The sequence below is a fragment of the Drosophila santomea genome, chromosome 2L, assembly GCF_016746245.2.
Source record: "Drosophila santomea strain STO CAGO 1482 chromosome 2L, Prin_Dsan_1.1, whole genome shotgun sequence".
Lineage (NCBI taxonomy): Eukaryota > Metazoa > Arthropoda > Insecta > Diptera > Drosophilidae > Drosophila > Drosophila santomea.
The window spans coordinates 2,017,671-2,044,735 of NC_053016.2; the positions used below are offsets into that span (position 1 = coordinate 2,017,671).

The following is a 27,065-nucleotide window of genomic DNA, read 5'->3' on the forward strand; positions in this document are numbered from 1 at the left end:
AAACGTAAGTCACAGCGTGTACGCTTTGTCGTGGTTGTAGTATCTACTTGGTGGTTGGCGTCTTTGCTAGTCAGCTGTTTCGGCTGCCATTGTGAATGGTCAAAGTGGATTTCCGCAGTATCAGATTGACAGTTGCAGCCAAAATCGAAGAAGAAGCAGCGCAGTGCATTTATTTTGCTCTCGCTGCATTTTTGCACTCTGCGCTTTTTTCTGCATAAATCATTCGGTTAAAGTAACTTAATACCTGAAATAATGCTCGCCTTGTTTATCGCGTGTGGCTATGGATAGTGTTTTGCTGCTCGCCAATTTTCTGCATTCGTAGCGCCAAATCAAAAATTCTCGACTACCGCTAGAAAGAGACGGTTGCGCGTTTAATCGGACTCTCAAGATTATGTTGAAACGCTCGTTAAAGGTCCTAATTGCCCTGGTGTTGAGTTTGATGTTCACCGTTTCGCTGGTTAAGATAGTGCTATTGATTTGGTCCTCGCATCCCGCCGCCCCGCACAGCGCCCCACCCCTTCCCACCGTCGACGAATGGCTGGAATCGGAGAACCTAGCGTCCTATAAGCAGTTGTTTCGCGATAAAGGTGAGTGCGTAGATGATTGATTTATTGCCAAATCAATTATCCAAGGGGCCGTTCCATTGTGGCTTATCGTAGGTTTAATGCCGTTGCCTCTGGCTTTTGTTTATAATTTAAAATTGTTGTATTTGCTGATGGGGGTCTCTCCCCGTCCTGTTCTTTCCCGCCCACTGAAACTTTCGGTACTTTGTTGACGAATTGAGCTTTCAGAGCTTTCTTAACACACGTGCTACGATAAAACTTATTAGTTTCGGTCAACGATTTCGTTAGAACCAGAATGGAATGATCATTCTTTTTCTTCCAACTAAAAGAAAAAAGTAATCTCAATCAGGTTCCACCGAGATTTGAACTCGGATCGCAGGATTCAGAGTCCTGAGTGCTAACCATTACACCATGGAACCTCGCTGATCTCCCATTTTTCCAAACAGACCCAAAAATAGCCACTGAACGTGTAAATACGAAAAATTTCGGAATATAATTTCCATACATATTAAAAACAGGTAATATACCTTATTAAGAAAACTAGCAACCAAAAAAAATAAAAATAAAAACTTAGTATAGGTTCTACCGAGATTTGAACTCGGATCGCAGGATTCAGAGTCCTGAGTGCTAACCATTACACCATAGAACCTCTATGATCGATGAATGAAAAGAGACACTTTTCCAGTGCATAAAGACAGATTAGCACCGAAGATCATGAAAGAGAAAGTTGCCCACCGATATTCCCATCTATTTCTGTGTCTTCAAGTTGTTATTGTTTTTTGTTGATTGGCAGAGCGCCAAAAGATAGTTACCAATTTTCTTGTTGCTAAGGTTATAAAAAGATTGATAAACTTGTCTTTGAACTCGAGGCGTTGGAATTGTTTAACCCTCGTTAACCAATCGGTTCCTATTCTGATATTGGGTAGTTTTTTAAATGAATCAAAAATATATATTTTTGTTTAATTACTTTTTTTGCTAATTACACTTTTGCTATTATTCGGGACTAATATTTACTGATGTATACATAATTATACATCTTTCCTTTTTTTTAACTTAATTTATAAGATTTTAGAGCAATTGTAAAACGAACAATTTCAAAAAGCAATTAGAGGAAAATTTGTTTGGGGTATAGTAAGTGGGCTTACCTAAGCCTTTCGGACTTAGTTGCTTAAAAATAATAAAATAAGCTAATCAAGCACATGGTGCCGTGCCTAATGATAATGTAATTTTAATAAAGCCCTCCAAACAAAAAACAACCTGCTGGATTTGGCAAGGGTGTGAAGGAAGAGGAGCAGTTGAAGAAAGAGGAGCCCAGGATGCAGCAAAAGCTCTTTTTTCCGAAAGGGGTCCTCGTGAATTTTCGGCTCCTTTCGCGGGACACGAGCGTTTTCTGTGTCACTCGGCTTCGGTTTTCGGAGTGTGTCTTTCGGTATAAAATCAATCGTAAAAGTCCTTAAATGCTCAGTTTTGGTTTAACTTTGAGACGCGCTGGTTTCACATTTCGCCACGCCTGGGAAACCGCCGCGTTTTTCCCCGTTTTTCCTTGGTACAACGGCAAAAACAAATAATACCAAATAAAAAAGAGAAACAACAAAAACAGAAACGAAAACAGATAAAACCAATAACAAGCCCAATATAAATGGCCGAAAAACGCCAAAAGTTATGATTTGTTGTGCTCCATCGCGTTCAGTTTTGCTCATATTTCACCCCACTTTCCTTCCTTTCCACGCAAAAGTTGTCACAACATTCCGTGACAACGAGGGCAACAAAGCCACGACTAAGGACCCTAACCTATATAGGAAAGCACGTGTTTTTTTTTTATTTTGAACTCCCTCCTTTGAGACGCCCACTCAGAGCTAATGATCCATGGCTAATCTCTGCTAATACGCGATGGGTCCATGCAGAAAGCAAATTTCGCGCCGAACAATTTTCCACATTTTGGCATATTAATTTTTTATTGTTGGCGTGAACGGCGGAGTGAGATTATCCCCCAACCCCACCGCCACCTCAATCCCCATCACACTTCAGTGCGCCGCCAGTTTATGGGCCTCCAACCTCCTGGAGGAATTGCCTCCGTTGTGTTTTCGGCTCGTGTGCTCCATTATCCCATCTAAATAAACTGACTGACTCATCTTTGGATTGTCCAATGTGTGTGCACAGCGAAGTGTTTCGCAACAGAAGCGTGGAAAATATGCGAAAATTACGTGAACGAACATTGTCGTAATAAGTTGGTATTATGTGCCCAAGTGCTTCAAATTAATTATTTTACTTAAATTTTCATTTTGTAGTTCTAGTTCTTTCCAACTGTTTTTCTCAGTGTGCGTTTCCTTGCGATTTACCGTGCGTTTTTGTTATTTTTGTTATTTCAACTTTCATTGGTTGTCGTTGTTGTATTCTTTTGGCCTGGTCAGATCGGCCTGCTCATAAAGAATTAATTGGCAATTAATTTTGATGACACTCGTCCCTACCAATGGTCTCCATTTCGCACTTGGACCATGTACATGTCCATGTCCATGTCCACTCGAAATCTTGTTGTCGCACCTACCATTTTCCCCATGTTGTCCCCCCTTCTCCGGTTTTCCTCTTCAACACACGCGCTTAACCTTTAAATCGCATTTACTTTTGACCTGCATATTAATTAATGAGTTAACGGCACGAGAGAAAAAAGGGTCTTGTTCGGTCAATTATGCATAAAGTGGCATTTGGGGAAATGATTTGTATAATGTTTATGTGTACCAATGTTTGGGGACAGGTTAGGCCAACGTTGTTCAACCAGTTCTTACATAATGGCTAAAGAATGAGAAATGTTTTGTTATAAAGGTTTAGCTCTATTTTAAATGTATAATTCTTGGTTATAAATAAATATTAGTAATTGGAAGCTATTCATTTTCGCAGTTCAAAGAGTTAGCTATATTTAACATATAGTGGATTTTGTAAATCGTTTAACCTAAAATTGTTCAAGACAAATAAATAAAAACAGAATCAAAAAAAGATCACTTTCTCTCAGGTTCCACCGAGATTTGAACTCGGATCGCAGGATTCAGAGTCCTGAGTGCTAACCATTACACCATGGAACCGCGCTGATCAGCGATCGCCAAATCGTTCCCTTCGATTTCCGCTACCAAAAATACCCGAGGGCCGAAGAAAGCTGATTGAGCTGAGATCGGCAGAAAAGATAGATGAAATCGGTGTTAAGCAAACATTTGCATATTTCCATGAAGACAGCAATGCGAGTCGAAGAGAAGTGGTTGCCCAATCGAAGGCGGAATGACAGGAAGGAAACGGCAAGAAATTGGAGATTCGGAAGCATTTAGTTTGTGCGACAAAAAGAGGAAATAATTGTTTGGTAAACATTGACCAATGTCCGTCGGAGGCAGAGAAAGCAAACAAAATATTCCCATTTCTTCGTTTGCGGGCCGAAAACCTTTTTCGGTTTCCTTTGCTTTTCTTTATGTTTTCTTTCATTCCGGCTGGCAAGGAAATTAAAAGGAAATTGCGCTTGTTTTGTCGGCAGAAAGGGAATTTTGTTGGCTAGTAGGAGCTGTGGAGTGTGCGGCTGAGCAAATTAAAAGGTTTTATACCCCAACCGAGAGCCTGCGGAGACTCGCAAGCAGTTAAAAGTGACACAAGTGCCAAGATACAGAAAACGAAGTAAAAAAAAAGAATGAAAACGCAAAAATACAACACAGTAAACAAAACGACAAGGAAAACAAAAACACATCGCAAGGCGCACACGAACAACAAGGGCTACACATGTGCAAATAACAAGAGGCCTCATTGTAGGTCCTCCCTTTCCCTCTCGCTCGCACTTTCTCCTCCTGCCTCCCTATCACTGTCTCCTACCACTGTTCTCTACCCCTCTCTTTCTCCGGGTGCCGTAACAGCTGCAACTGTTTTTGTTATGTAGGCCAAAGATGTCAGGGCGGAAACACGCCTCCTGCCTGCAGCCGTCCCGCTCGCACACACACACTGTTAATAGCCTATAAGGAACACATCCCTAAGATACCTTTAGTTTCATAATGATGTTAGCGAGATCTCAGTAGAAGAGTTTAATCTTGATTTCAGTCACTTTAATGCTAGTTGCGCTAGTGTTTATGTCTATATATCATTAACCTTTGCTAAGAATGAAATGCATATTTCTATTTATTTAGTATCTATCAGTATGCGTTCCTTGTAGGGACCTTTACCTGTACCTACCTATTATGTATGTGTTACCCAGCGCTGGCGACGCTCATCTGCGGTTAGTTATCATTATTGCCACGGCCCTCGACAGCATTTTGTGGCATATCCTCGTTGCTGCTTTTGCTGCTTTGCCGCTTGCTTTTGTCGCATTTGTCAGCCACAATTATAATAATGCAGCAGCCAAGTTTCCCACATCTCATTTGGGCTTCAGCCGTCTCCTGCTTTGCGAAATTATCATATTGTTGGTTGCTTTTGTGGCGTCCTTGAATGAACAAACAAAGCGTGTGGAGAAAACAAAAAACCATTTGCGCATTTCATCGCAAAAGATTATTTTCCACTTGCATAACAGCGGCGGAGAGCAGCAAAAAGTGAGCAGGCCAAAGAAAATGAAAAACAGTTTAGAGCTGACTATATAGGAAATAGAAACGCATTTCATTTGTATGATATCCTGGAAAAAATATACATAGAATACGTCATATAATATCTTAATCATGTTGTCTTGGATTTATAAATATTTGTTGTCACGTGAATACTTTTTGTATTGCCTACTTTTAGGCACCACCACATTTGTCGGGCAGCCAAAAATGTGAGGATAATTTGAAAGTTCTGCGCCCAATATTCCCCGCAAAGCGCGGCAGCAAAACTTTGCCGCAGTCTCTCAATCTAGCCGCATTTCCCCCATATCCCTAGTCATTCTCCATCTGCGACTTTCCCGGCCTCCAGTTGGTCCTGGCCCCAAAGTCCTCGCCCTTTTGCCATCCTGCACTTCGTATTAGCATAAAGTACGCATTTCGACCCGGCTGTGCACTAAAGAAATTTGTAGTCATAAAAGTTTCAGTATCATGCCTATATTTGGCTCTACTCATATCTTCGACCTGAGAACTCAAGAACCCCCAGACTTATGACAAGTTATGGTTAGCACAGGCGCTACTTGCCCTTTTTGTTGCCACTCTCTACTATTTTTTACTTGGTTTTATATTTTTTGGTCGACTCGTAAAACAACAAAATATAGCACGAGCCATTATTTACTTTACACGCAAGACAAAAGGCGGAAAGGGAAATGGGAAATGGGAAATGGTAAATGGAGGGCAGATTGAACATGCACTTGCGAAAATCAGATAATTGAAAATTTGATTGAACAAGAAGTAGATGCCAAACTAAAAAGTTTAATTTCTTAATATTTGAAGTATCAAAATCAAATTTAAGTGTTATATTTTGTAAATTATTGTTCAATCAACCAACCGTCTCCCTGCCAGTTTTTCTGCCAGTGTGCGGGCCATTTGATGACCCCAAAGCAAATGAACAGCTCACTTTCATTACATATTCCGACAGTAAACACACACGAACGCAGACAAACAAGTGCCAGACACACGGAGAAAGTTTTGTCAGCTCACATTACCAGATATCTCGCACACACTCACAGTCGCAGGACCCGCACACACACACATTCACATTCACACACACAGGAACACAAATCGCACATCGGTTGGGCAAACAAAAACAAAAATGGCGCCATCAATGGCCACCTTGCCCCATGGTAATGATGATGGCGATGATGATCATCGCCAGAGAAGCTGCCTTTGGTGGCTGTTACGAAATTATTGACTTCGCTGGGCAGCAGGGGCAATGCCGCATAATTTTCCCGCACGTTTTTGCCCCACTGTCAATGTCGAGAGCGCCATCAATAAATATTGGCCCTGTCCAGAGGTTTTCCATTCCTTTTGGGCCCACGAATCAAGATGGGTGACTTCTGCACATCGAAGTGGCAGCCACCGACAGGATTTGATTGCCCAGTGAAAATGAGATTACGCCGGAGATATCTAAAGTTCGAATGGTAGATAGTGGAAGATTTCCCCAGCAGAAATTATGGTTTACGATATTGTTAGGGGTAGCTATAAAGTTATATACTGGTTTCAATAGATCTGAATCTCCATTAGCATCAGTTTGTTTTTTTATGAAGCCACCTAAGTTTCGAGCAATTTATTGAATGATTTTGAAACACTTATCTTTCAAATTGCTTTCTCTTATTTGAGAACACATTTTTCTCTTCTCCCGAAAGTTCCTGCCAGTTTGGCCAAGTTTTCGATTCGATGTTTTTGTCCTGTCGACTGCAAACTAGCTTGTTTATTATCCTTGTCGAGATGGCACGCGCAAATCGTTTGTAGTTTTTATTGAGCTGTTCTCAGAAATTTCTCTTTGCAGAGGACCATGGCCCCTATCTCCGCTTTCTCCGCTTTCTCCACTTTCTTCACTCTTTGCGCTCCTCCCGCTCACGTCTCACACACTTGACTGTAATTGAGTCTCAGCTGCGTAAATAAACATATAGCAACTATATAGAAAAGGCAATAGCAACTACATAGAGCCAGCCAAACAGCACACGCAATGGGTTGAGCTACTCGAACACGAGGTATATGTACACTAGATCTGGAATAGTTGTCCTTGCCAGGTCAACAGCAAGGAGCTTTTGCCTCGGATCCACTGGAAACAAAAGGAGTTCCGCACCTTTTATTAAATACCAGTAACACTGAGAGAAATGAAGCAGATGCCAATTTTATAGGGAAAAGTATTTAAGTATAGTTGTTGAAATATATGTTGCAATTGAAGAACAGGACTTTGTTTTCTTGCGGTGTCCTTGCTTTTGTTGCTCCCTGCACTTTCAAGTTAATGACAGCAATTTGAGGCGGCCAAAAGCGGGGAGTGGGGAGGTGTGTGCTTACAATGCCATCAAACGCTCCTAGTTTTTCCTCGATTTGCCCCCGACTTGCACCCCTTTTGCCCAAGGATGCAGATGGATAGATGGTGTTGTTGTTTCGTTGCCACTGTCATTTGGCACTTGCCACTTGAAAATGTGTTTAAAATTAAGGCTGCGGGGGGTCCGAGGGGCAGGCACTTTTCCTGCCAGCTAATGGCGGTCATGAAGGCACTGGATTAGAGAAAAGCGGGGCGAGGGATCGGAATAGGGAGGGAATAAACTTTCATTTTGATTTAAGCTTTTGGCAAGTTTCATATATATTTTCTTGGCAGACAAAGAACGAAAATTACTGCGAAATTGGAGGAGAAAATGAGGAAATGGAGTAGAGGAAAAACAAGAATCTCTATAAAGCAGCTTACAGTGCCATGCTTAAAAAGAAAATAGATGGAATTTGTATGGAAAATGTAGAAAAATATGTTATATCTTAAAAGTTGAGTCCTTCAATATATTCAATTTCTACGAAGTTCCTTTAATCCAACTAGCACTGTGCTATCCATTTCGTTCCATTATAAATTGTGTTCTCCTCTCAAATTTTCATCCACTTTTATTTTAGGATTTTCTTTTTTAATTTCATTAAACTGTTACTCAACTAATACAAAAAGTGTGCATATATACTATAAGGTTTTGTTACCAACGCCCCCTCAGCTGCCATCGGTTGGTAATCCGCAGCTATGCATGAAATATGTCAAAACTTTGCGAGCAAAACTTTTTTAATAAATTAAAATTTACAAAACAACGAAAAGAGTGGGCGTAACAGAAATCGAAAAGGCCGTGGCCAACATGACTTAGCCATTAAGTTGTGGTTGTGAAACGAACCCTACATATATAGGGTGCATTAACTGGAACGCAAAGTGCAAAAGGAAGTGAGATCACCATGTGGTCGCCCGAGTCGGAAATAAACTCCATTGCCATGGCCACCACAATGCGCCATTCGCAGTCCTCGTCCTCAGGTGAGTTGGTTGATCAAAGGCCGCGTGTAGCGGGTGCATCAAATTCTAATTCGGTTTCCTTATTTGACTTTGGCTAATGCGGCGTATGCGCAATATGGCGCTCATTCTCGAGTGCTTCCGTTTCCGCTTCCCCAGCCATAAGCAGCCTTAACAGTGCACAGTGCACACTAAACACATATGGTTTATTAAAACAAAGCTCAAATATTTACGTTTTTGTTTAAAGCCTTTGCCGTGAGCCTCCAGAATGAAGCTAGCTTAACCTTCGCATTGAGCCTCACGTGTGCAATCGGTGCACTTTTTCCCATTTCTAATTAAAACGAACGTCAAGTGCTGGAAAGTCGAGCTGGTTTTTCCTCATTCGTGGACTGGTTGGAAATCGCTTGCATGGCAGTGACATAAGCCTGCGAAAAAGGGATTGTGGGGTAGTTCTTTGAAGGGACTTTTGGACCCCCTGAAAGCCAGTCCGAAATGCAAAACGCAAATGGGCAGCAAAGTGCTCTTATGCACGTAATGTATGAGCGGTTTTCGGTGTGGAAAGGCCTAAGTCTGGCCGCAGTTATAGACTCGGAAATCGAAATGGCAAAGTGCAGGCCCAATGATGCAACATCTGCAGTGTTTGGCCAAGGAAAATGTAAACTTCAGACTTTAGTCCATAAAGAAAATTTAAAAAACTGAACTGCTGCATTGGTAGAAAAGCGTTCAGCAAGACTTTAAATTGAATTAAATGCGAGTCAGCATTGTGTCAAAAGGATAATCCTTGAAACCCCATTAATGACAGCCCTCAACCTGATTGCCCACTTTAATTCCGATGCTCGACAGCTGATAGGATTAATTGACGCTTTTTTAATACCATTTAGTCGACTGAAAAGGAATGAGTGCATTAATGCGCTTCCACTGTTTCCTTTACGCCCAATTAAGCGATGTCAATAAGTGTCATTTAACAGACTTGCAGAGTTGAAATTCATGTTTCCAATCGGCCGTCCTTCTTCCGGCTATTTTGTTAAAATAACGTGAGTATTTTCAGCTCAACTTCAGGACCTTCGAGGCACACACACATGTATGCATACTCACATATGAATAGAAATACAAATACATACTCGAAACTCGAAACTGCAATTGGCAAATGCCAAAGTGATGCAGCTTCGTTCGTGTAAATTTGTTTATGCGAGTTTCCATGTTGCCAATGGGTGGTGGGGGGTGTGAGAAGTGGAAAGTGGAAGGAGAAAGCCGCATATCCTGCTCATGTATGCATGTGTGCGAGCGTAGGCAAGCAAATATTCCATGTTCCACCTGCGTTTTCCGAATTTCCATACCCTCGTGCAGGGCCTAACAATTGGGAACAGGTGCTTGCCTTTCACACACAGGAGGTCCTTGGGAACCCGCAGGAATTCACGAGTAAAGTGGGCACGCTTAAATTTTGATTATTTTCCAAGGGTTCTACAGGCATTCAGCTCGAAAAATAATTTAAAATATGCGACCATTTTAATGAAATTTATACAAAACTTAAAATGAAACGTAATTGCTGAAATTAGTCTCTATATACTTGTGTTGTGTAACTTGTTCTTGTGGTTTTACATGGATTCTTTATATTTAACCACTCTAAAGGGATTTTACTACCATCCTCAAGGGTATTTGCATGGCCCGCACCTGCCGCATAAACTTCCAATGGCTGCCCTTCTACCTTTTGGGCCATTAATTGCCGGGCTGCAGTGAAAGTCTTTCTCTTGCAGTGTGCAGTGTGCAGTCGGTGCTGATGGCAGTTGGCAAATGTTTTCTGCCATGTTTGCCACATTTATGTATACAATGTGTGTGTGCATATATACAGAGGCTACCTAGCGGTTACCTAAATCGGTTCATGTTTGCGGTTGCGCCCCCGGAAAACCCCCTCAGTCCACTGGCTGCAACATTAATACTTTGGCATTATGGTTTTAACCCAATTTGGCCTCTCTTTACCCAGTTAGTTGCAGGCAAAGCAAAAAATAATCCGCAAAAATCGAGAAGCGGAGGTAAAAGTTGCAGGCTCATGTCAGTGGATATTTCACTGCTTTTCAGTGGGCGTGTCGGCGGCATTTTTCGCCCCTGCGCTTCGTGTGTGTGTGAGTGTGTGTGCATTAAAGTTGCAAATTGGTTTTTGTGGATTTTCGCGTCTAAGGCCGGGGAAAATGCAGTTTTCCGCCCACAAGCCAGAAACAGAAACAAAAAGGCCACGTGCTTAATTAAATTGCTTGAAACAGAGGAGAGATCAAATAGCGAAACTTTGAAAACTACGCTTATGCTATTTTACGAGAGCCAGCAAATTTTGATTAGGTTCAGGCCAGGGCCTTAATGGCCTTAAATTAATGAATAAATAATAGAATTTATGGCAGCACACCAACTAGCAGGCGGAAGTAGGTTAAGGGTTTTTGTTTGCATAACAATTGTGCCAGAGCTGTAATGACTTTTAATTCAGCAATTGAAATTTCATTTAAATTTGCATTTTGTCGAAGTGCGCCTGAAATAATGCCATAAAATTGTGATACGCTGTGAATTGTGAAGAGTTGTTGCACTGAATTTGGGGCAGATAAGCATGCAAAATGAGCATCAATGTTTGCAGATTACCACTGAACTAATTTATTTTATTAAATAATCCAGGAAAACTAATGACAATAAAATATATATATATATATAATTGCTTAAAATAATTAAGCAACTGCGGCAATTGGTACACTCACATTTGTCTAAAAACGCGCCATTTCCAACCTGGATATTCTATTATTGAAAATTTATAGCCAAGCAATTATGGTCGATATAAAACAACTTAATGTGTTTTTATAAGCCAGTTGCAATCACCATTTCCAATAGCATTTCTGTGCCAGCACTGCATTTTATTTCATTTCCCTGCAAAACTCAACTGCAAAACTCCCACTCAATTATAAATCAATAGAATGCAAATTGCAGCTGCATATCATGTTCGTACAATTTATTTCGAGAATTTATTTCCCCTTCCCCTCCCCCTTCCCTGACATTCCTGAGTGTGAATAATGCCCCTGGCTGATGATTTGCCCCCCCCTCCTCTTGCCACCTCTTGCGGTTTCCTAATGCAGCCAAAGCAGCCGCAGTGCCAAATGTGCGCCAGCATCCAGCATCCTGCTTCCTGCATCCTTGCCACTCGGCGCACCATCGGCAACAGCTGCTGCCGCCGAGGGGCACTCAAATTAAGCGACATTTAATGTCACACCTTCTTGCTGAACAGGGGGTGTGGCTTGGTGGCGGGGGGGACCCCCATTTGCGAGTGAGTGGCGAACATCTGTTTGCCTTCAAAGTTGCGCCGTGCGGCTTGTGCGGGCTGCCCGCATGCAAAGGATACATGTTTGCATCCTTGCCACAAAAATGTGCGGCAGCAGCAGCCTGGGAACGGGAAGGGAGGGCAGCCAATTCCAGGCGGGGCGAGGAAGCGGAGACAACGGTGAGCTATGTAGACAGGTGCAACAGCTGCGGCTTGCTTGTCGATGGCCAAAAGAGCTCCAAGTCAGAGCCTTTTCGCCTTTGCAAATGCACTGAAAAAAACTTTAACAGATATTTTGCATTCTAACTGATGACTATCTTTTGAAGGTAATACAAGCTTAGGAGTTACAAAAGGGAATGTTTTACTGCTACTTTTGCATGTATCAATTTTGCAACAAGTAAAACATTTTCTCTGTAATCTCATTTCCGCCCCCTAGTTTCTTTTTCTAGTTCCCCACCGGCTACTGGAGCCTTTTCTTGCCTTTTCCTGCCTGGTTTTTCCCCATCGCCTGCCAACGAGGCAGTCATCTTGTCCGAGATTCTCGGCTGTGGCATCATTTGCAGGCAATTGCCACAGCAACACCTTCCACTCAAACTGGGCCTTTTTACCAAATGCCTGGCGATGTTTGCCGGTGTGAGTGCTTAAAAATTTCATTGCAACGCTCATTTTGTCTGTACAGGTAAACTTAGGTGAACTGCAGTTCGGAGCGGGGCGGGGAAAGGGCTGGGGAACTATGTGATGATGGCTTCTTTTCCTACACTTCCGCAGCCTGCGTCCCTGTCACCTTCTCTGGCCCCGTCCTTTTGTCCTGTCTCCTGTCTCCATTGCTGTCGCTCCCCGGAGGACGAGACCCTGCACATCCTTGTGTTTGTGTGTGTGCCTAAATGTTTTTCCAAATAAATGAAATTGTTCTTTGGCTGAAAAGTAAGGATAGAGTATGGTTTGTCTAGAGGGTCCTTTATATCGAGATTGTAGATTATGTGGCTTTTCACAGGTGTTTCGAATTTGCCTAAGGTCTTTATGCTTCTTGCTGGGAAGTGAGTTAATAAGTGACTTTCCACAGTTAAATTCTCCAATTGAAGTTTTGTTAAAATATTTAACTAGTGATATACGTTCATTTTCTGTTTATACTCTGCCGTAATTAGACAAAATGAAGCTCAGCAGTGGAAAGTGTAGCTCAGCTACGTCCTATTACCACATACAATATCCTACATTTGAGTTGGCTACATATTTCGCCCAAATTGCGAGATTTATATTGAAAGCGGGGTATCCTGCAGGGAAGGGGAACCTAAATGGGGAGAGGTGAGCACAGCTTGCTTTAAGGACACTTGGGAGCCAACACGGAGAAAAACAGAGCGACAGAGAGAGATAAAGAGAGAGGGGTGCCTACGCTGCGTATACGTAATTTGCCGAGTCTGTTGCCAAAGTGGCATTTGAATTTATGCCGCCACTTGAGGCAAGTGTGGCACGCCCCGGGTGAGTGCTGCTGCTGCATTCGTATGACTCTACCTACACTCAAACGCAAATGCAAACGTAAACGTAAAAGCAAACGCAAATGCAAACGCAAGTGTATGAGTTTCTGCTGCAAAGCGGTGAGTGCGCTTTATTTTAAATTAAACATGCAAATATTCCTGGCACCCACATCCTTCGCTGCGGCTGCTTGTTTTCTTGCTGGCTGTCTGCTGCAGACAGCGCACATAAATTATTGTAAGCAGATGAAATATTTGTGGACGAATTTGTTGCAGCTGTCGAGTGCAGCCAGCGCACATTGTTCACTCGCCCAGCTCCACGAATGTCGCTTGAACATTCCCTCTACTTATTCCCCTCCAAACTTTAAGCTCCACTCGGCTATGCCGCTTAAAGAGCACAACAAAATGGGGAGCTATATGAAAAGTGTATTGCAGTGCCTTCCCTTTTCGTATCAAATATGTTTCGAATGGGTTTCAGAGTGGAGCTCATCATTTTCCGCACAGAAAAACATTTGACTTCAAATTGAAAATAAATATAGAGGGAATATCAGTTCATTGTATGGATAGAAAGTTTAATAAAATGTGTATTTTCTGTGCTTTTCTATTTTCAAATATAAGAAAATATTTTTTGAGTGCACCCACTAAGAGAGATGAGTGGGTGGGGTGAGGGGTGAGGGGGGAACACACACAGGATGTCCTCGGTGGAAGATGAAGCTGGCAATTTTATCATTTTTCACTTTGGTAAACAAACACAAAAGGAGCAAGGGGGTTAAGGAAAATATTGCGGCTTTTGTTGTGGCAACCTTAATCGTTCCCGCCTCCCCCTCCGCTTTCCCCTCTACCGCTCAACGTCTCTGCACTCCCTGCAGCCCCCCGCGCGCCCCTCTGCGATCGAATGTCATTCAAATTGTAATTCCTGCAGCCTCCAACGTTGGAGAACAATCGATAAAAAAGGATAAAGCAAAGAGCACAACAATGGCGGACTAACAATGGAGAAGGAGCACAAAAAGAGGGAAAACGATGGAAAAGCAGGGCATTCCAGGAGGAAAACGGAGGAAAAGCGAGGGCAGACAGTCAAAAGCAAACAATAAACAGCGAAATCATTCCGTGCATCCCTCTGGAAAAGGTGGCATTGTGCAACAACAGCGCGTTTCGAGATTGTAAAATCAATTTTCGGAAGAATGATAAAGACATGTAACGTGTGAGAAAAGAATGAGCTTACCATTTAAGTTCTTTCGAAGGTAAAAATCTTTGCTCCTTAAATTCCATAGAAGTTCAGTACTAATTTATAAAGCGCTTGAGTAAGCTGCTTTCTTTAATGACAAATCAGAAAAAAAAACCTCCTTAAGCATTAAGCACTGTACTCTGCGCCGGGGGCATAACATTTGCTGGCCTTAAGCAGTCCTTGGCTAATAGGCCAAGTTGGCTCGTTCGGCAAACATTTGCCCAGCACTTTGCCGGCGCTCCGCCTGGGCCAACCTGCCATCCTTGGGCTAATGAGCGAACAAAAGAACTTGGCAGGGGGGAAGTGCCCACTATTACGGGCGAATTCGAGAGTCGAGAGTCAGCAGGTCTTTCTAGAGTTGTTTGTCAAAATTAACGCAGGCAAAAGGAAATACACCCAGAAGCGTATGGGTCAGATGCACTGCTCACCCGAAGATGCCTCCCTCAGGTCGGAATTAGTCCTCATCCGTAGCTGTGTCGTCTATAGGGGACGTCCTCCCGATGATGCGAGCCACTATGATATATCCATGATAGTTGGCCACATCAACGTGGGCGGTGTCATGCGTTCCACGAGTGGCAAGTGTTTCCCCACACTCAAAGTGAAATTGTGCTTCGGTGAGGCAATGGGTAAGAATTTCTATAGTTACTTTGTCTTTAATATATCTCTTGAAACTGTGCAATGTGTTGCAGCTATCAGCATAACTGTTTGTATACACAAATGTGTTCATCAGTCTATTGCTCGCATTTTGTGTACATGCCGCAAATGAAATTATTCCATTCCATAAACTGCATTAATTATAGATGGCTATCAGCAGGCAGGAGGACACGAGAACATCAAGCATACGCCTCGTTGCCCGTACGGCTTGAGTAATTGATTCGTCTAGGAAATAGACTTATTGATAAGTCAATAATGCGCCGGGCTAACCGAAAATATAATGAAAACAATCGACCGAATTTCCAGTGCCTAAGTGTGAATATTCAATTAGAGGCTTAACTGCAGGCTCTCTAAATCGAATTGCTCGACGTTATAGAATTAAAACCAGCTCTAAGTTCTTTTAATTACTTTTATTCTGATGTCGTTAAGTAACTTTTGATGAGGGAATTATCTCTGTCTCTATTTGGTCCTCTCTCAGAGTGGGTGTTCCTGGCTTTCCAGGACTTTCACTTGGGGCGTTATTCACCTGCCTTCCCTTATCATTTCAGCTCCGACTGTCAAAAGTCGGTCTCATCAGTCATTGCTGCTCCCCCGCTTTCACTTGACATTTATCCCCATCATCATGCCCGTTCCCATGCCCATCATCTATATCATCATCATCTATATCATCATCATCTATATCATCATCATCTATATCATCATCGTCATCATCATCCTGGCACGTCGCGCTTTAACCTTCAGAAGGCATTTTCATTTAGCAGCCTTCCCCTCGGCTTTGTTTGTCAGCTCGCCACTTTAGTGACTTTCCCAGCTTTTCCGCCGTCACCCTGTCGCTGGGCCTTAATTAAAAACGATTAGTAATTCCTGTTCAGCCATCAGCCATCAGCCATTGGGCCAAAGGTCGTTTGCTGCAGCGCCATTAAATATGCAGTGGAAATACTTTAATTATACAAATAACCAGGGATTCAGAGTAGAACGCCGAAAAGGCCAAACGGCTTACTTCTGTAGAAAGTTACTTTTCATTGTTGCCACTTTGGGCTGTGCGGGGGCACTTTGGGCATTTTTCTGCCATCGAAATACGTATATTTTCCTATCGCCTTGGCCAAATCAAACGGAAGTTGTTCGTTTCGCGCGAAATATGAACAAGTTAGGAATTCTGGGCGTGTGGCCAATGGGGGGCTTTGGAAATGCGAAAGAAATTGGTAACGAAATGAATTCGTTTTCGAATGTCAGGCACGCAAACTTTGCCTACACCATCGACCCCATCCTCGAATATTCTATTATTTGTACTTTTTTCCGAGGGGGATTTAGGGGGTTCGCCATCTAACCACAATTGGCCTGGGTTTCGTTTGCACGTTACTCGCTTTGCGGTCTTTCGGGGTCCGTAGTTTTTTCGTAGTCCTGCGGTTCCTGGCTTAGCTGGATTTTGTGGTCCGCCGTGGGAGCCGGGCTTAAGTGCATTTCACCGAGGTTAACTAGCCGGATGGTCTGACTTTTCCTGGGGTTAATTTGGGCTTACCATCGGCAGAGATTCAGAGATTCAGAGATTCCTCACCCCCCATTATTACACTTCTTTGGCACAGCTTTCTTGCTCATGAATGTTTTTTTCCATTATGGTGAGTGGTAATAAAATAATTCTAAATTTAAATCTAAATATTCTACATATATAGTTTTCAGCTGGGAAAACAGTCTTCTTTTCCAATTGCATAAATTGGAAAATTGGTTCGCTCTTTTCATGAATATTTCAACTATAACTTTTCTCTGCTCCAGGACAGTTGCACTCGTTTCTCCCCTGCGAAGTTACTTAGCATATTAAATGAAACCACTGTTTTTCATTTCCACGTTTTCCCCACCGCCTTGCAGTTTTTCCTCTTTGTCTCTGTCACCCACTTACGTTTTTACATGGTGAAAAGTCGAACTTACAGCATCAACTGAGCTGCAATAATGCCAAATGAAAGTTTTTCGCCGAATTGAGATTGGGGGAAACAGCGGGAGGGCCGTAACTACAGGGCTAAGCTTTCAAGGAATCGGAAGGAGGTGGAGAAAAGGTCCTTACGTGACAGTGGGGAACCTCTTGTTTTCGATTTCAGCCAGCGATAAGCGACAAACAACGCATTAAGTGTCGTTTCCCTGGCTATTTTCGGTTTCGGCATTGGGTTAAGTCATAAAAAATTGAAACGTAATTGATTGGAAGTTGCCAGTTGTTGGAGGCACAAAAATGGGAGCAATCGACGGCATTGACGTAGTCGCCGTGCCAAATTAGTTGTCCTGTAATTTTAGACACCATCGGAAGTCGTTGAGCCCAGAAGTACTCGTATAGTGACGGATGGAGGCCTCGACGTTGATGGTGACATTGGCAAACAGTTGACATGACGGCAAAGTTTCCGAAACTTTAACCATTAAACTCAATTACCGGAAAAGTTGGAATTTATTTGTAAGACGCTTCATTTGCCGAACTACACAGTTCAAAATGGTTTATTGGGTTTTAAATTTAAACTGAGCCTTGATTATCCTTGATTAAAACTCGAATATTTCCCGCTCCTTTCAGGAATCTCCTCCTTGTCGAGCTGCGGCGATCCGGAGCGTCTGCCGGAGCTGCCCCCTCTGGACGAGCAGCGTCTTCAGCGGGCCGCATTGCATCTGCAGCAAAAGCTGATCCTGCGCGAGTGGCTGCGGGATCACCGGCTGCAGCACCACTACCAACGGTTGCTGGCCGTGGAGGTCGCCTCGCTGGAGGACGTCTACTGGCTGGAGGACTCACGGGCCAGCAAGATCCTCGGCAAGGACTGGCAGCTGTGGTCGGGAGCACGGCAGAACCTGCCCACGTCCAAGGCCCAACTGGACGCCCTCAAAGCGCAGCTCTGGTCGACGGTGGTCAAGAGCAGCCAGCACCAGGACGCATGGACATGGGGCGGCATGCTGGTCGTATCCGTCTCAGTCGCCGGCCTCGTCACCCTGGCTGCTATGACACAGCCTTCATTGGCCCCAGAGGTAAATACCGATTTGGTACAGTTGGGCTTTAGAATGGGTATTTAAACGCTTTTTAAACTGCAGGCCCGTCACTCGCTGCTGCAATATGTCACCGGGAAGTATCTGCTGCCCGCCAATTGCAAGGTGCAGTGGGACTGGAAGGATCCCGCCAGCGTCGGCGGCACCATGTGCTTCGTGGTGCGCTTCTTCCAGCGCAACGGCCAGCCATATCCCATCTGTGATACGGACCAGTTCTTCGTCGAGGTCACCGAGGGCACTCGCAAGGTGGTCACCATTAGCGAACTGGGCTCCTCCACCGATCCCAACAACGCCAACATCGCCAAGGTCAAGTTCACGGTTCGCACTGCGGGCCAGTACAAGATATCCGTGCTGATTGGCGCCAGTCACATCGCCGGATCGCCCTTCCTGCGTTCCTTTCTGCCAGGTGCCATCGATGCCAGGCGATCCAGGTTCATCAGGCCCGCCAGCACGGTCATTTGCTGCGCAGGTGCACCCACTTTGATGCACATCGAGCCACGGGATGAGTTCGGCAACTCCTGTCTGTTCGACCAGAACCAATCGGATGAGGCACTGCAGGTCCAGCACGTTCATATTCTTGAGATCGCTTTTCGCTGACTAGTTGTTTATGCTATTTTACAGGGCTACCAAGTGGCAATATACGACCTGCATGGAGTTCCAGTGGAGAAACTGCAGCATGCGATTGTCTTCGCCTACGACAGAGTCAACTCGCGGGTGTCCGTCACAGCTCTGTTTCCGGAACCCACTTGTCTACGGGCAGTGATCAGTTATCGGGATCAGCAGCTGCCCAACGGCGACTTCGACATCATAGTGCTGAGCAGTAAGTGTTTGGAAATAATCTTCAGAAGTCATAAATGAATTTGTAACTCCTTCCAGGCAGCGACACCACCTTGGTGCACAAGAACATAGCCTCCAGGAAGCACAACATCTGCTACGAGGCCAAGCTGCTGAGTATTTTCGGTGTGTCCAAGAACAAGCCGAGGAAGGTGCTCTGCTATGTGGGACCCAAACAGGTGAGTGGTAGTCTCGGGAACACATTGATATCGGGTGAAATGTGAGGGCTCAGAACTCGCTGATCTTCCAGGTGACCATCAAGGAGATGATCCTCAAGTTCATTCCCAAGAGGATCGCCACATTCCGGCTGTGTCCCTCGACCAAGTTCCACTTTCTGCCCCAGTTGGTGTCCCAGCTGCACGGCCCTGTTTTCATCATAGACGACGGTGCCCAACCCAAGATCGAGTTGGCCTCCAAGGATCGGAATATCATAGCTGCCACTTTCACCCATTTTCTGCTAAAGAACATTGGCGGATCCGAGACATTCAAGGACAAGCAGGACTTCTTCTACCACGAGGTTCGCAAATTCCATGCCAGCTACTACCACGAGAAGATGGCCCTGAAGGTTCAGCGGGAGAAGATCCTGGAGAGCAGCATGAAGGCCGCCAAGGGCTTCTCTGTGTCCGACTGGTGTGGCAACTTCGAGGTCACCTTCCAGGGTGAACAGGGCATCGACTGGGGTGGTTTGCGGAGGGAGTGGTTCGAGCTGGTCTGCAGTGCCCTCTTTGACGCCCGCGGAGGCCTCTTCTGCACCTTCCACGACAAGCACCAGGCGCTGGTCCATCCTAATCCCACGCGTCCAGCCCATCTGAAGCTGAAGCACTTCGAGTTCGCCGGCAAGATGGTGGGAAAGTGTCTGTTTGAGAGCGCCTTGGGCGGCACCTATCGCCAGCTGGTCAGGGCCAGATTCAGTCGCTCTTTTCTGGCCCAACTTATTGGTCTGAGGGTGCATTACAAGGTTAGTTAGGTAGTTAGGAAAGGCCAGATATTAATCATGTTCTTACCTAATTTCTTTCTTTACCTACCAGTACTTTGAACAGGACGATCCCGACTTGTACCTGTCCAAGATCAAGTACATTCTGGACACAGATCTCGATGCCACGGACACCCTGGAGCTGTACTTCGTGGAGGAGATGTACGACTCCAGCAGTGGACAGCTGAGCAAGACCATCGAACTGATACCCAACGGGGCCAAGACGCGGGTGACCAATGCCACCAAGAACCAGTACCTGGACGCCTTGGCTCAGCAGCGTCTGTGCAACAGCGTCAAGGATGAGGTGGACAGCTTCCTGAAGGGTCTGAACTCCATCATACCGGATAACCTTCTCAGCATTTTCGATGAGAACGAACTAGAGGTGAGTATTTCTATAAACTGTCGGTAAAGGACTGGCTCTGAATTCATTACTTAATTTAATTGCACTGCATTAAATCAATATTTTCTCATGTGCAGCTGCTGATGTGCGGAACTGGGGAATACTCCATCAGCGACTTCAAGGCGCACCACATCGCCAACGGCAATTCGGCTGAGTTCCGGCGGGTTTTGGCCTGGTTTTGGGCCGGAGTGAGCAACTTCAGCCAGACGGAGATGGCCCGGCTGCTGCAGTTCACCACGGGATGCTCCCAGTTGCCGCCCGGGGGATTCCAGGAGCTGAATCCGCAGTTCCAGATAACGGCGGCCCCGACCTTTGGCAACCTGCCCACGGCGCACACCTGGTGGGTGAACTTTTTCCATCGGCCATTATTTGCCTTTAATCTCGCCGTTCTCTAAAAACGAAACTTTTTCGATTTCAGCTTCAACCAGCTGTGTTTGCCGGACTACGAGAGCTACGAGCAGTTCGAGAAGTCGCTGCTTCTGGCCATCAGCGAGGGCAGCGAGGGATTCGGCATGGTCTAGATATATAGGATAATGGAGAAGGGGCTGGCAATAGCCCCCCGGTTTTTGTCTGCTACGCTACTGTGTTCCTTTCCGTGCGCTTTACATGTCATGCTAGCAACTAAGTGAACTAGTCCGTAAGCCTGCCTAGTGATAAACGCAATTAAATTCAGTCCCTGGCTAGGTATATTATTATCCCTCGGCGGGTGATTCCTTAAGCAATAATAATCACGGATTAGCCGGCGTAGAGAGTGTAGTTATAATCGAGTCAAGATGCAAATTAAAACCGAATATATATCATCATCAAAAGGAATGTGATAATTGTATTATAGACTAATGCAACCTAAGCGTTATGGGAATCTTTTAAACTACCTATCGGTAATGCAAATAAGTAGCCATAATTCCGAAAACTATTCTAATTAACTGTTAGATGCGCTGTGTAAAGAGAACCCAGAGAAACCCTAGAAGAGTTTGTAGCATACTGAACTAAAAACTAATTGTAATCGTTATATTGTCAAAACATTCACAATGAGCAATGTTTATATGCATTTCTTCTATCGAAAATCGAAATATATAAGGCCAAATTCTGGTCCAACTCGAATACAATCCCAAATCCTTCTCCCTCGCTGTGCTCTCCTAAAAGCAATATGTGGATGCAAATGTTGAAACGTAGTTTTTAAATGTTGTTGAATCGCAAAGCAAAAATCAAAGATGTCATACTAATTACAATTTAGTAAAAGTAATGGAATTGTAGTTGTTGAGAGAACTCTAAAAGCTTATATATCAATCGGTTGGCGGAGGGTTGGTTCAAATGGTTAAAAGTAATAAAAATCTACTGTTTAGAACGGAGTTGCTGGAGTTTTATTAGTCTACGGCACCATTCATGGGGCTAACCAAATAAAAACATAAAAACATGGTGAGATAGTTTTGTTTTACCACCTTTACAAAGCACTTATATAAGTTTGATATTTTTCCATTGAAAATTATTGTACCTGTTGATACTAAATACCCTAGTAACCGGTGTCATAAGAGTCAAACGACTTTCTTTCCAAGGTCTCCAAAGGTCAACTGCAGTAACGCGACTTCAAGGAGTGCCAATGAACTCAAGGAGGGTTACGCAAGACCCCCTTCTGTGAACTGTACCGTCCGAGGTCCGAGGTTTCTTCTGACCAGATATATGCAGTGTATATGGCTCAGTGAGAGTTTGGTGGCGCGTGAGTGTCAAATTACTGGGCACCACCAATCAACAATTTCTAGCCATCAAACGCGTGCTCATCGAGTCAAGTGTTGTGCGTCTGCATTTAAACAATTATTAGCAACTAATTAGAGTATGGATAGCACGGAAGGGCCTGAGTGCGGTAGAAGGAGAAAGTGGATTTTACCTAGAAGTGCGCACTAAAACTGTCACTTTCTATAGGGGCACGCGCGCCAAAATCCAAATCTCTCCGGCAGGGGCAGGGTCAAAGGCAGCATCTTCATGGGTTGTTGGGTAATGTCTCTCGGAAGGCAAAGATGAAAGTGAAATGCAAGAATCAGAAGAAAGTCTAGAAAGACACGCGGGTTAAGCTTGAGGTTAGTTTTCGTCAAATGTTAAGCCCTTACTCTTTTCATGCAAATATTTTTGGCATTAATAATCTGAGTTTTGACGTTACCGTTTAGTGATAAGCTGGAGCGAATACAAATATACTTAGATAGAATCTATTTATAAACTGAGCCCTGTGTGAAGAATGATCAGTTCGTCAGCATAACACATATTTACAATTTGACTCCCAACTACCAAGCATCGGTGGTTCAGTGGTAGAATGCTCGCCTGCCACGCGGGCGGCCCGGGTTCGATTCCCGGCCGATGCAACGTTTTTTTTTACTAAATACTTAACTGTCTACAACCTTAAATTTTCAAGTTATTTTCGCGTAAATCACATTTATTAATGCTTGCAAATTTGTAGCACTGTTAACCAGAGAGAACACGGTACATTCGCACTCACTTTTTATGCTACTCTTGCGAGTTTATAATTAAACTAGATCTTGGCCGTACGAGCGTAAATGTCAAGTGTTTCATGTAATAATGACCATTTGGGCAGCGCACTAAAAACAAACAAGTAAAATATTCATGTAGCCATTAAAAAAGTGAAAATCATTTTAGATGCCTTGGTCAGTGACCAAAAACAGGGACGGAATCAACTCTAAGAGTAAGGAAAGCATGTCGCTTTAAATTATTTGGTGTGGGAACTGTTGGTTATTTTATAATCCATCATTAGTGTGATAAATATTATATTGTTCGAATGTTGCAATTTCTAGTATGACTCTTTTCTAACCGGTTTTAAATATTTAAACCAAATGGGTACTACTCGTGGTTTGTATATTTTAAACCAATTACTTCATACTTTAAAATAAAAACAAGTTTTTCTTTCAACTTATCAAGGTTTTATTATATTATATAAATATTATTATATTTAACATAAATCCGCCACTGGGTTTTAGTGACCGCCTGGCATATATCACGTTCGGAGGGCCATTTAAGAAGGTCAGTTTTCCAGCTGAAGCCCAGAAACCGGAAGGGCAAGGTCTTATTCGCTCTAGAACAAGCCGAGAAACTTTCCCAAAAAAGAAAACAAACACACAGATACATTTTTTGGGTTTTCAGAAGTTTAATAGGTCTCGTTTCGGTCTCAACTAAAACTAGAATAAATAACTTAGCGTCTAGGCAAGTAACTTAAGGTGGCAAATGTGGAAAAATTCTCAACAATTTGGAACGGCTTAGTCGGTGCACTTGGATGCGAAGGTGCACATGAGGGTCTTGGGGCAGAAGAGCAGGCTCTTGGAGCAGCTCATCTTGTGGCCCTTCATCTGACCCTGGGCGTTCTTGTAGCACACAAAGTAGCTGGATATGGATGTCTGGTCCGGTATCTTATCGCCCTCCTTGCAGTAGTACTTCCTCTTCTTTGCGGGAGTCGACGATCCACCACTACTCACGTTACTACTGCTCTGGATGATGGTGGGTCTGCTGGTGGTAGTGGTGGCCATACTGACTTCTGGCAGGCTGACCACATACGAGTCCAGTGGATCACTCTCTACGTTGGAGGAAATGCCCGGTTGCGCCTGCTGAGTGCTTCCGTATTGCTGGAGCAGATTGGCTATGCTCTGGGCTTTCAAGGCAGCCTCCTGCCTTCTCTTGGCCTCACTCAGCATCTTGATGGCGTCCATCTGGAGCCTCCGATTGCTATCTATGGTGTAGCCATTGAAGGCTGGAATCACATTGCTGCACTGTGCATAGGTGGGGGCATCGCAAATCCTGGTCTGCTTATTGAAGGCCGTGTAAGGCGGACAGGAGTAGGACAGGACCTTGCCATCCTTTTTGCTGCAAACAAAATATCGTGTGCAGTCAGTTTGATTGGGCTGCCTTACGCCCGCCTGACAGGTGATGACCTCCACGTTTCCCAGCTCATTGAGGGCGGACGGCGACTTGGTCATCAGGGGGAGTATGGATTTCTGGAAGACATCCAGGCTGATGAAGTTCCCATTGAAGTTTACCAGCTGGCCATTGGTCGAAGTACTTCCTGGGTACTTGACGCTGCCGCCCTTGAACGGATGGAGATTCGGACTGCTGGTGAACATGCTCATCTCCATATTGCCATCCGAGTCACTATAAATACTGCTGCTCATCGTGGGTCTGGGCCTGGGCCTGGGCATATATGGATGATGGTGGTGCTGCGGCTGCTGGTGGCTATAACTCTGCTCCAGATAGATATTCGAAGGTGTTAATTGCTGGCTCATGTCGCTGCTGTAGGTCAGTACGTGAGGAAGAGTGTTCCCATTCCCATTGCCATTCCCAATTCCAGAGCCACTTTGATAGGTGGCCTTAATCATGTCTTCGTCCATCTCCATGCTTTCGATTTTCTGCGAATTGGGTCGAATGCTCACCCTGTCCGCATCGATTTGTCCTGGAAACATGTCCATGGGTCGTGGCATATTCATCGTGGGATACGACTCGGTGGGTTGGTATACCCTATTGGCGTTGTGCTCACCCAGATGCGGAGTGGGAGTATAGTAGGTGGCCACAGTGGCGGCTGATGGTTGCTGCTCAAAGGGTCGCGGGGTGGTCAAGGTGTAGTCACTGGCAAACGGGGACTGGGATCCATAGTGGGCGGAGTAGGTGCTGGCCGTCGTTGCGATCGTAACCGGCCGAGCTGTGGTCATGTACTCCATGCCACTGGCCTGGCTGGCGGTCACATGCTTATCCATGCTGGGATATACGCCCAAACTATTGCCATACGTGTCCAGCACCTCCTTTTCCCCCGAACTCGTGCTGGATAGGTGAACAGGTATCACATTGTTGTGAATAATGGTGGTGCTGGGCTTGTTGTAGCCATTATTCGAAGTACTGCCTCCAGAAGAGTGCTTCGTGTGCTGCATGTAGTGCGGATTTAAGGGAGGCGGCATGCCGTAGTACTGCTGGAAGGGATTGCCCTGGGGTGACATGAAAACAGGTTGCAGGATGGGTTGGTAATAGGCACCATTGAAGCTCGGATTGGGCAGCACCTTGGGCAGGTTTTGTGCAGCTATCATCTGCTTGGACAGTTCCAGAACCGTCTTCAAGGTGTCCTCCGATATCTTGGGCTCATGATCGCTGTACTCGTGACTCTGTGCGGGGTGGTGGTTGACGTAGGAGCCCTGCTCCTGGCTCATTCCGTAATTGGGCGGCAGGGCAAACATCACAGAGCCTTCGGGTCGATTCACCACTATTTGGGAGTTGGCATATCCCTGGCCTGTGGTCCCATGCGCGGAGTAAGGCACTGCGTTGCTGAGCATTAGTTTCGTCTCCGGCTCCAGGCGATGGCGGCTCAGGTGCTCCTGCAGACGGGTCTTGTTCGAGGTGGGTTCCGGTAGCCTTGGTGTTGCTTTGGGTGCTTCTGTGGTACTGCTGGTGGTGGTGATCGTGGAGGAGGTCTGTTCCATGGGGTTCATCATCTCATACCGGTTCTTTATGTCGAAGTGCGCCAGGAAGGCATTCAACTGGTCTGGGCGCATTTCCGTCTGAGGTTTATCTGTCTTCTGGTAGGTCTGCTGCAGTCCATCAATCAGTTGGGATAATCTCTGCAGGTGAGCAGTCAAACTGGGATCGATCGGAGATCCTGGCTTGGCTATTTCGCTGATACCAGCCACCTGCTTGAGTTCCGTTCTCAGCTTTTCCACCTCTGTTCTGTGCTCCATACTGCTGGATGTCATTTCCTCACGGTTCTCAGGCTTCAGACCAGCGGGAGAATCCAGTTCTACCAGTTCCCCATCGCCACTCGAGTCGAAATTGTGACTAGAAGAGATGTCCATGTCCTCGTCCGGTGGCGGCTTGTTTTTGGCCGCCTCCTCATTATCGTCGTTCTCCTCACTGCTCAGTTTGGAGTCCAGAACTATTTCCACGGTGCCATCGTCCTTGTGGCTGGACTCGCTCAACAGCAGACCCGCCTCATCCATGTCGTTGACTATCAGTATGTCCGCGTCTGGCCTTCCAGGCGTCTGCGTGGAGCTCATCTCGCTCGGGGTGATGCACTCCCAATCCTCGCCAGGCAGAACGCAGCTCCCCAAACTGGACTCGAACACCAGTCCCTCGTTGCATTTCACCGGAATCCAAACGTGCGAGTTGGAGGGCAGTTCCCGGCACTTGTAGAAGGCGTCGCAGCGGGTTTTGTGGGGGCGTGTCTTTTCAGGGCATGGTTTGCCTGGGTTGAGCAAGTGCATAAATGGAAAAAGGAGTTATGTACACAAATTAGCATGGGTAAAAGCACTTTCTAAGTTAGTTATGATAACAAATTCATGAAAAAGTTCCCTTAAAATTAGGAAAACCAAAACTGATGGATACATTATGTATAGTTCTGTCACAATTCACTGCCTGGCGGAGTTTACCTTCGGAAAAGTAAAACAATCCCGCGACCAACGCGTAAACCAGCAGCTCCCTCATCGCGTATCCTTTTCGCGTAATCCTTCCGCCCGTGGTGCGCAGTCCGTAGCCGTAACTTCCGATCTGCTCCGTTCGAAGCTCGCGACACGAATGACTGCAGATCCAGAGCGGTCGGCACATTAAATTTTGATAATTTTCACTTTGAACCGCGTTCTCTGAAACTCGGACAATGTGTGAAAAAGTCCGAAAGCGAACAAACAACACAGTATATGACGGATTTTCTTGGCCTCTCCGCTCTCAGTGCTCGTATTTAAAACGAGTGCTAATAATTGTTTAAACAAATAGTTTTTGTGCTACTGGAAAGATCGGAGAATCAAGGAAATTTCACTTTTTGTG

The 27,065-nt window shown here is 44.9% G+C and overlaps 2 protein-coding genes and 4 non-coding genes across 9 annotated transcripts; 2 read left to right on the forward strand and 4 right to left on the reverse strand.

Moving 5' to 3' along the window:
- Positions 1-128: 128 nt before the first annotated feature.
- Positions 129-21,625, forward strand: LOC120452266 (apoptosis-resistant E3 ubiquitin protein ligase 1). 4 transcript variants are annotated; one of them, XM_039636414.1, is made up of 10 exons: positions 2,050-2,109; positions 8,119-8,447; positions 17,609-18,051; positions 18,115-18,627; positions 18,691-18,889; positions 18,946-19,082; positions 19,136-19,861; positions 19,932-20,258; positions 20,354-20,616; positions 20,695-21,625. In XM_039636414.1, exons 2-10 carry the CDS (start codon positions 8,372-8,374, stop codon positions 20,795-20,797), a joined length of 2,787 nt encoding a protein of 928 aa, XP_039492348.1. In that variant the 5' UTR covers positions 2,050-2,109; positions 8,119-8,371; the 3' UTR covers positions 20,798-21,625. The 4 variants fall into 4 exon arrangements, with proteins under 4 accessions (XP_039492333.1, XP_039492340.1, XP_039492348.1 ...); XM_039636399.2 differs by lacking the exons at positions 2,050-2,109; positions 8,119-8,447 and adding an exon at positions 129-587; XM_039636406.2 differs by lacking the exons at positions 2,050-2,109; positions 8,119-8,447 and adding an exon at positions 129-587 and having other exon boundaries at positions 19,154-19,861.
- Trnaq-cug lies at positions 911-982 on the reverse strand. The gene has a single exon. It is a non-coding gene; the product is annotated as a tRNA-Gln (tRNA).
- Trnaq-cug lies at positions 1,141-1,212 on the reverse strand. Its single transcript has one exon. It is a non-coding gene; the product is annotated as a tRNA-Gln (tRNA).
- Positions 3,569-3,640, reverse strand: Trnaq-cug. The gene has a single exon. It is a non-coding gene; the product is annotated as a tRNA-Gln (tRNA).
- A 931-nt stretch (positions 21,626-22,556) lies between the features above and the next one.
- Positions 22,557-22,627, forward strand: Trnag-gcc. The gene has a single exon. It is a non-coding gene; the product is annotated as a tRNA-Gly (tRNA).
- An 821-nt stretch (positions 22,628-23,448) lies between these two features.
- Positions 23,449-26,775, reverse strand: LOC120451175. The gene is made up of 2 exons (XM_039634615.2): positions 26,675-26,775; positions 23,449-26,490 (listed from the first exon to the last, which is right to left on the reverse strand). The coding sequence occupies exons 1-2, from the start codon at positions 26,727-26,729 to the stop codon at positions 23,534-23,536; spliced, it is 3,012 nt and encodes a 1,003-aa protein (XP_039490549.1). The 5' UTR covers positions 26,730-26,775; the 3' UTR covers positions 23,449-23,533.
- Between the last annotated feature and the right edge of the window lie 290 nt (positions 26,776-27,065).

Bases quoted from the DNA above. Each gene is read 5' to 3' on its own strand.
- LOC120452266 (XM_039636422.1), top strand. From the start codon at position 14,813: ATGGGTCAGATGCACTGCTCACCCGAAGATGCCTCCCTCAGGTCGGAA. The intron at 18,628-18,690 runs GTCCAGCACGTT...GCTATTTTACAG, and splicing joins AATCGGATGAGGCACTGCAG to GGCTACCAAGTGGCAATATA. The intron at 20,259-20,353 runs GTGAGTATTTCT...TCTCATGTGCAG, and splicing joins TCGATGAGAACGAACTAGAG to CTGCTGATGTGCGGAACTGG.
- LOC120451175 (XM_039634615.2), bottom strand. From the start codon at position 26,729: ATGAGGGAGCTGCTGGTTTACGCGTTGGTCGCGGGATTGTTTTACTTT. The intron at 26,491-26,674 runs GTAAACTCCGCC...TGCTCAACCCAG, and splicing joins ATTGTTTTACTTTTCCGAAG to GCAAACCATGCCCTGAAAAG.